The sequence below is a fragment of the Peromyscus maniculatus genome, chromosome 9 (assembly GCF_049852395.1).
Source record: "Peromyscus maniculatus bairdii isolate BWxNUB_F1_BW_parent chromosome 9, HU_Pman_BW_mat_3.1, whole genome shotgun sequence".
Classification (NCBI taxonomy): Eukaryota; Metazoa; Chordata; class Mammalia; order Rodentia; family Cricetidae; genus Peromyscus; species Peromyscus maniculatus.
In genome coordinates, this window is record NC_134860.1 from 107,866,046 (window position 1) to 107,875,182 (window position 9,137).

The following is a 9,137-nucleotide window of genomic DNA, read 5'->3' on the forward strand; positions in this document are numbered from 1 at the left end:
ACACACCAAAAATCACATAAATGTGGGAAGACACTTTTGAAGAGTGGGTTTTGACAGCGATGGGAAGTGAGATCAATTATGTTTTTTATACATGTATGATAATATCAAAGAACAAATTTAGTTAATAATTATTTTAATTGTATTTTGTTTTGAAATGCATATATCTTATTATTAAAAATATACTAAGAAAAACATCACATATCCAAATTAAACAGACACAAACTCTGTACGTATCAATGAACTTCTATATAATTTGAATAATCACTTAGAACAAAGGTTGTATAGTCACATTAAATTTTAAACTTTTAGTATTGGATATATTTTATGTATTTATATACTTTTTGAAATATAATTCTTATTAACAAAAACTATAATTATGATTTATTAGTAGTTAAACATAAAAAACAAAAAACTAAGAAAATTCAGAAATACTTCAACTGAAAAAAAATTCTTTCAATGAGAAATGATATGTAAACTAACATCATAGTAATGATTATCATGGGTTGTTAAGAAACCGGTAAGGCAGGTTTTTTTCTTTTTTAGGTGTTGATGTATTTAACAAGATGACACTAGTGTAAACAGATTCCCTATTTTTATCACAGTCATTGCCAGAGAAATAAAGGGAATGAGAGAGAGAGACAGAGACAAAGAGTCAACAATATACAATTAATACTTAAAATGCATAAAATTTCAAAGCAAACAAAATGAATAAATTATAGATTAGAATAGTAATTAATATCCACATAGCTGCTAGAAAGGGATTGAATGAATGAGGACCCACTTGTGGTTGAGGAGGCAAGACAAAATCAAATCATGACAGGAAACTAAGTTTCTTTAGACTGATTTTCACTCTCTTTCCCTAAAGATTGCTTTCTTCATCTTTGTAGTGATGTAAAGCATTAGGACTAAGAACAGTGCACTATGATGTAATTTGCATTAACTTACCATGTACATTTCAGTAATACTTTATTGTTGGTCATATTTTGAACTGGGAAATATATTTCATAATTAAAAGAGTTAACAATGACCGGCGCAAGTCCTCCAAGAGACTTCGCCCCAGGTACCTGGTCTAAATAAACCCTCTTGCTTTTGCATCTGATCTGTGGTTTCGGTGTGTTCCTTGGGTTTGGGGTCTCTCCCGGAGAAAGATCTCAGCCGGGGGTCTTTCATTTGGTGGCCCGTACGGGGATTGAGACCCCTCCCTGGGACCACCGACCCACCATCAGGAGGTAAGCCGGCCGGCCTTGATTTATGTCATCCCTGTCCAGTCTGAGTGTTGTCTGTTTGCCTGAGTGTTGAATGTTGTTTGTCTGTCTCTGCGCCTGCGCCTGATAATCTGTCTGTGTCAGTGGATCTGAAAGAGGAGGCCGACGGGCCTGGACTTCGCCGCTGAACCCTGGGAGACGTCCCAGGGGAATCTGGAACCCTGGAAGAAGTTCCACGGGAATCTGTAGTGCCCTCTGAGGCACGGTCTGTAGTGCCCTCTGAGGCACGGTCTGTAGTGCCCTCTGTGGCACGGTCTGAAGACCCCTCCGGGGGCACGGTCTGAAGACCCCTCTGGGGGCATGGTTTTTCTGGTTTTGCTTTCGGTTTGGAACCGAAGCCGCGCAGCGAGTGTTAGTCTTATTTATATTGGTCTGTCGTTTTTTGTTTTCTGTTTAACCGTTCTCCTCCTAAAAACAGCCATAGGACAGACTGTCACCACCCCCTTGAGCCTCATGCTTAAACACTGGTCAGACGTAAAGACACGAGCCAACAACGAAGGAGTCGTAATTAAGAAAAAAAAAAAAAAATGGATCACTCTTTGCGAGGCCGATTGGGTTAAAATGGATGTAGGATGGCCTCGTCAGGGAACCTTTAACCTCAGTCTTATTTCACAGGTGGAGGGAAAAGTTTTTGCTTCCAGTCCCCATGGCCACCCGGACCAGGTCCCATACATTGCCATGTGGAGACTCCTGACAACAGAACCTCCCCCATGACCCCCCCGGCAGCAGCAGCGCTCGCCGAATCCCGGAGCCGAGGAAGCCAGATCGGCGGATCCCTCCCACTCCCTGTTCCTCCCTAACCCCACACCAGCAAGTCTTTTCCTCTCCCCGCGGGCCGCTGCTCCGGCGCAGGCGGGGGCGCGGGCAGGCTTGCAGGCGGGTGCGGGAAAAGAAAACGCGCAGGCGGGGCCGCCGGGAAGCTAGGGCGCCGGGACGCCCCCCCCCCTGCCCAGTCCCCGCAGGCCGTCAGCGGTGATGGCGGCGGCGGAGGGCGCCGGGTTTCCCCGCGCCTCCTCCCGTCCGTGCGGCCGCGGCGCGGTCGCGGGGGCCTGGGGCGGCGCGGACATGGGCGCCAAGCAGAGCGGCCCCGCCGCCAACGGCCGCACCCGCGCCTACTCGGGCTCGGACCTGCCCTACGGCGGCGCGCGGCGGCCCCCGGCTCGGCAGGCCGGGACCCGCGCGGCGGGGAGCCGGCGGCGGGGCGGACGGCGCTCGGGCGGCCCGGTTCGTGGCCCCGGTACCCGGCGGCGGCCTCGGTCCCGACAGCGCCCCGCAGCCGCTCACTCGGAGGGGCGGTGGGTAGCGCGGCGGGCGGCCGAGCGGCACAGTCGGCCTTCAGCATCCCTGATGGCGGGGGCGGCGTCACCCGTGGGCGCCGAGTCACCCCGCCCCGAGTGTTACAGCCCCCCCGACAGCGCCGGAGGGACCGGCGGCTCCTGCAGCGGCCCCCAAACAGCGGAGGATAAAGTTCCTGCTTCCTCCCCAATTGCCGGTCGCCTACGAGGAAGGCGGGACAAAGCAGCGAAGGTAGGGAACACCTACGTCTCTATGGCCAGTTGCTCTTAGCGGGTCTCCAGGGGCTCTAGACCCCCTACCAATTCGGCTCAGGTTACCAGAAAGAGACGCCGGCAGCGCGTTTTTAAAAAAGACTTAAAAAGACACGGAGGGAGAGAAAAAAAACAAACAAAAAAAGTCCTGGCCACTGTAATGTCTCAGGGACAGGTCAGAGAGGGAGTTAGGAAGTTAGGACGGGAGATCAAAAAAGAACACTGCTTGACAAAGACAAAGTGCTTACTGTAAACAGAGAGGACATTGGGCTCATGACTGATCAAAAAAAGAGCCTCAAGGGTCTCGGAGACCTAAGCCAAGGGTCCTCAATCTGGAGGATTGGGGAGGTCAAGGCCAGGAGACCCCCCCCCCCCCCGACCTAGGATAACTCTCAAGATTAGGGGGCAGCCAGTGACCTTCCTAGTGGACACCGGGGCTCAACATTCAGTCCTGACCCATACCGGAGGCTCTCTCAGTGACCGCACAGCTTTGGTCCAGGGGGCCACAGGTAACAGGAGGTATCGAAAGACCACCAAAAAAAAAGGTTCAGCTGACATCTGGACAGGACTTAAAGGGACCCCCCTACAAGTCCTAGCCCTTTAAACTGTTCGTGGACGAGAACTCAGGCTTTGCAAAAGAAATGTTGGTACAGAGACTGGGGCCATGAAAGCCCGGTAGCTGCAGGATGCCCCCCTGTCTGCGCGGGGAAGCCGCCATTGCTGTTTTGCTCAAGGATGCAGGGAAACTGACTTTGGGACAGCCATTAACTGTGTTATCCTCCCATACGATAAAAGCTCTGGTCCAGCAGCCCCCAGATCAAGTGGTGTTCAGACCAGTTGTCTCCCTCAACCCCGCAACCCTGCTGCCTGGTTCACGGATGGGAGCAGCTTCCTCCAAGAAGAAGAACGGAGGGCCGGAGCGGCCGTCACCACCGAATCGGAGATAATTTGGACCTCACCACTGCCACCTGAAACATCGGCCCAAAAGGCAGAGCTGATCGCGCTGACCCAGGCCCTCCGGATGATGAAAGCCTGGAGGACCAGGAACTAACAAAGAAAATGGGGGCGAAATAGAGCCCTGAGCGACAAGCTTACATCATAGATGGACAGAGGCCTTGCCTACCAAGAAAAAAGACCGCTAACGTGGTAACCAAAAAACTCCTGGATGTCATCTTTCCCAGGTATGGAATGCCCCAGATATTGGGGTCAGACAATGGGCCCGCCTTTGTCTCCCAGGTAAGTCAGGAGGTGGCCAGGCTACTGGGGATCGATTAGAAACTTCATTGTGCATACAGCCCCCAGAGCTCAGGACAGGTAGAACGTACAAATAAAACCATTAAGGAGACTTTAACCAAATTAACGCTTGCAACTGGCACTAGAGATTGGGTGCTCCTACTCCCCCTAGCCCTTTACCGAGCCCGGAATACTCCTGGGCCTCATGGCCTAACCCCGTTTAAGATCATGTATGGGGCTCCCCCACCAATTGTAAATTTCCTTTACTCTGATATCTCCTCTTTTGCCACTAGCCCTCCAACTGATGCAAAAGACGGTGTAAAAACCCCTGCCTGCCGGGAGCAACTGAACCGCCCAGTGGTGCCTCACCCATTCAAGATTGGGGACTCTGTCTGGGTCCGACGCCATCAATCTAGGAACCTAGAGCCGAGGTTGACGGGACAGCGGCTTGGGTCCACACGTTGCATGTGAAGGCTGCCAAAGAACCCGACGAAGCTGAGGGCACCGAGACATCTAGTTCAACGCTCTCCAAACCCATTAAAGATAAAACTCACCCGGGGGTCCCCTTGATCCCCCTAATAGTCCTCCTGACATTAGGAGGGACATCACCAGAGAGCCTGTTTCCCTGACGCTGGCCCTGTTACTGGAAAAAAATTACCATGAGCGAAATAGCTGCTGGGGTAGATACAGGGACTGCAGCCCTTATAGAGACCGGCCAATTCAGACAGCTCCAAGTAGCCATGCTCAACAAAAATGATTTAAAAGATAGTTCCAAAGGTCACCATGGTTTACGACCCTTGTCTCCACCATTACGGGCCCCCTAATCATCCTCCTGCTCATTTTATTGTTTGGGTCATACATCCTCAACAGATTGGTGCAATTCATCAAGGATAAGGTTTCTGTTGCCCAGGCTTTGATCCTAACCAAACAATATCAGAGGCTCAGACAGTCAGAGATAGAGCTAACCCCTTATTCTCCATCCTAAAATGAAAGATTTCATTTGGTACAAAAGAAAATGGGGGAATGAAAGACCCCCGCTCCATTATGAGGACATGGGGCTTTGGGCCAATGAAATGCGCCCCCCCCTATAACTTAGCCTAAGAAACGCCATTCTGAAGGAATCAGAAAAACAGGAGTTCACAGCCGTAGCCAGCCGGCCTTGGAAGAAAAAGATAACTATGGCCAGCCATCGGGCCTAAGATAGGGGATAATTGGGTCAGCGGCCTTGGGAGTAAGACAGTTGATATTTTATGGCGGGCCCCTGGCCTTGAAGAATAAGCAGCTGGCCTGGGCAAGGCCAAATCAGCCACACACATACGACCCCAAGTTCACCCTGGCCTTCTTTGAAACAACCAATAGGGACCCTGTAACTATGCTTCTCGCTTCTGTAACCGCGCCTCTGCCCCTGGGATCCCATAAAAAGTCCCCCTTGCCCTAGGAAGGCGCGCAAGTCCTCCAAGAGACTTCGCCCCAGGTACCTGGTCTAAATAAACCCTCTTGCTTTTGCATCTGAAAAAAAAAAAAAAAAAAAAAAAAAAACAATGACCGTATTCCAAGGTCAGATACTGTGGGAATTTTCCAAATAACCAAGATCTCATTTCATGTTTTAAAACCAAATGTAACATAGGTGATGACAGATTTAATATTTTTGGTAATGTAAGACAATTGAGTCTGTAGAAAAGTAAACAAATAAATTTATAAATTTATTTGCAACTTAGAGTCAAATAGCACTGAAAGATCATTTATAAAAGTGACTTTAAATTGTCACTAAATAAAATTACATTGTAAGGAAAAGTTTCATAAACATAATTGGTAGATTTATCTTTATTACAAAAGACTGATCACACCCTTTTGTGTCATTGGTGGTTGAAAGTTGCCTAATATGGGGTTATTTCACTGTTTCTCTATTAAGACAGAGAACAATTGAACCCCATGCACCCTTCCTGCATTAGGCAATAATTTCATAAGGAAATAGAAAGGTACGTGCGTATGATTCTGTTCATTTTTGTACTCATATGTATATTGATGTATTATATCGAGCTTCCAAGTTATCAGTGTTTAATAAGGAAATGTAAGCAATGTTATGTATACTACAAAGACCTTGTACAGGAACATTATCTAAGCCCATGTCAAATAATTTTTAAATGAAATTAACAAAGTTTTTATTGGATGCTTTTAATAAAATTCAAATTGATTTTATCTGTTAAGACTCAACTGAGCCATCCAGTCTAAAAATACAGAGAATTTTGATGCCTATATTTAAAAATTAATAAATTGTGGAATTGTTAATTCTTTTTCAGATATCCTCTTTTCCTAAATCTTTCAAAATTGCTAAAGTAAAACCTAAATTCAGCTTGTATTAGATGTAACAGACACATCTATATTAAGAATCACCTTGGTTTCACGGAGAAAATTTTTTCAGTGCACATTAAATGGCTAAACATTTCTGCCACTGAATTTGGGTCAATAAAGTTGAATGTATTATTGAAATACATAATCTTCTGGTTATTATTCCCAGAGCTTCAAGTCATTCCATAAAAGCCATATATGGTGATATTTTATTTGTACTGAAATGCGATTTTAATTTTATGTTAATAAATAAAGTTGCCCTGGGGTCAGAGCTATTAGAGCCATAGCAAGAGCGTGGTGGTTAGAAGAGCTAGGTAGATTTCTGTGTGTTCAGGGATACAGCCAGTATTGGAGACATACGCCTTTAAGACCTGGAGGGCGGTACTTACAGGCAGTGATGAGGCAGTCATGTGGTTGGGTTTACAACCAATGAGAAGGCAGAACAGAAAGATTATTTAAACAGAGACACAGGAAGTACCTCCCTCTCTCGGGGAAGCTAGGAGCACTGCAGGAGGTAAGATTTTATCTCTGAACTCTGACCTCTCGGCTTTCTTTTACATTGGCTCTGTGTTTCTTATTTTAATAAGACGATTGGTTACATCAACAGCCATAACTAAAGGGGGTCATACTCAATTTAATATGAGTCTGAACTTTCAATAAATATCACCTACTGAAAGCATAAGTAAGTGTAGTTTTATCTTTGCAACACTCCATGTAATTAAATTCAAAACTCAGAACTAAATCTTTTAAAAGTATGTTAGAATTTCAACTTTAGCAACTGTAAAAAAAAGAATATGAGTCTCATTTCTTCTCCAGGCCTATTGCTAAATGATGCAAAATTTCATGAAATTCTTTGTTATTGTTGTTGTTGGTTGTGAGAAATGAGCTGAATATTTCAAAGCTAGTTCTCATTTTTCACTTTCTACTGGAGGCCTTAAAGTAAATTCATATGTCTAAACATGCCCCCAATTAAGAAAGTAAGAAAGTCACTACAGTTGGAGAAAGTGAATTGCATAATTAGATGGTCTAGAGATGATTTATGTTTCTTGTATTTGAAGAGAGGAGATTATTGTAAATCAAATCCAGAAACAATAAAACCAGTGGGTGTTATTTTTGTATTCTCAAGGAAAATCATTTGATAAGAGCCTGGAGTAAATGTTGACAAACTACCAGTCATTGGCAAAATTTGCATGTTAACTTTTATAAAGGAAGTTTATATTTTTATATATAAGACATGATTAAACACAGCTGTGACTTTGTTTTTGTTACATTGTCTGTGCTTGATTTGTATTAGCAGAAGCTTTGATATTTGTAATGGAATCTATCTGGCCTTCACCACTGAAAATGTTTTCTATCTGGGTTTTTAAACAGAAGTACTATTGCTATTGAATGCTAAGGTGCAAAGACTCAAAAAGAATGAGGATTAAACTATTTTGTCTCTTGATAATGTAAGGTTATTAAAATAAATTAATATCTGAAATTAATGGACAAATGTATGTGTTGGCTATAAAAAATGATTCCATACATGACCCAATTGAAAGCACTGGAAGGTTATCTTTTAGGATTTTCTTTAAGGACCATTCCAGGATTCTGCCTTATATTGTTTAACAGATTTTACTGTGCCTTATGGCATACCTATTGGCCATCATAGATTGACTATATGTCTCCCCATGAAGATCATAATCAAAATATGACAGCTTCCCAGCTTTATCTTATAGGCTCCACATTTTCTTCCATTAATATTCTTTGTAATTCAGTCTTTTCAGTTTTTATCTTGTGCCAGTGAACAATAAATAAAATAAGTCCTTATAAGAGTGGATTGGGAATGTTAAATATAACTATAGAAACTGCATTTTATCTTTAAGCTCAATTTTTTTTTCAAGAGATGTAATTTGAAATCATTAATGTAATAGTTTTTTAGTTTAACACATATTCACTAGATCATACAGGAATATATGTTTCTTTCTTAACACTTTGTCCGAATACATTTAAGGTATTTTTCTATGTCACATAGTGTTATAAGATCAAGCTCTACAGGACATGGAGCCATTTTATTGACCAAGATGGCATTCATTTGCTACATAGTTTGCTAAATTTCTGTGGAGCAAGAAGCAGAAAAAATGGTGCTTAAAACATAGTTGTGCTAGGAGTCCAATCTCCCAGTGACCTACTTTTTCCCAAGATGCCCCACTTGCTGAAGGTTTTACAACCTCCCTAAATAAAGATGCCCACTATAGGGTTTCTAAGATTGGTCAGCAGTTAAGGAGCTTTGTTTATCCTGCAGAAGTCTTGAGCTCATTTCCTGAGCCTGCATGGTGTCCTGCAACTCGAATGACTAGAACTCCAGTTTGTCCAGTGTGCACTTCATGCCTCCATGTGTTCCTGTACACATATGTTGTGCATGCATACATGCATGCACACACATAAATACAAGAAATAATAAATACTTGTAAAAGCTGTACATTGAATTCTATAATAACACTACTTCCTTAGGCTTCATAAAATTAAAATGATGAAAACAGCATAAAATTAAGTATTCAGTCCTTCAGTTGCTATGAGTTCTTTGTGAACACTCTCCACAGAGTACAAAGGGAACAGACCTAACTGCTCAGAAACTGTTACTAGGTGGCACTGAGTCAACTTAAAATAGAGGATCCCACCTCTCTCCAGTATAAACATAGCAGTATCTCAACACATAGCAAGTGCTGCATGAAAGATGGATTTAATGTGGTGTGTAGAAATC

At 44.0% G+C, this 9,137-nt stretch overlaps 1 protein-coding gene across 2 annotated transcripts; it reads left to right on the forward strand.

The window, feature by feature from the left end:
* The first annotated feature begins 1,036 nt into the window (after positions 1-1,036).
* Positions 1,037-4,826, forward strand: LOC143267463 (uncharacterized). 2 transcript variants are annotated; one of them, XM_076545549.1, is made up of 2 exons: positions 1,037-2,792; positions 3,608-4,826. In XM_076545549.1, the coding sequence occupies exons 1-2, from the start codon at positions 2,241-2,243 to the stop codon at positions 3,782-3,784; spliced, it is 729 nt and encodes a 242-aa protein (XP_076401664.1). In that variant the 5' UTR covers positions 1,037-2,240; the 3' UTR covers positions 3,785-4,826. The 2 variants fall into 2 exon arrangements, with proteins under 2 accessions (XP_076401664.1, XP_076401665.1); XM_076545550.1 differs by having other exon boundaries at positions 4,339-4,826.
* The last annotated feature ends 4,311 nt before the right edge of the window (positions 4,827-9,137 follow it).

Coding starts and splice junctions, on each gene's coding strand:
- LOC143267463 (XM_076545549.1), top strand. CDS start 2,241: ATGGCGGCGGCGGAGGGCGCCGGGTTTCCCCGCGCCTCCTCCCGTCCG. Junction 2,793..3,607: donor GGCGGGACAAAGCAGCGAAG/GTAGGGAACACC, acceptor ATACGATAAAAG/CTCTGGTCCAGCAGCCCCCA.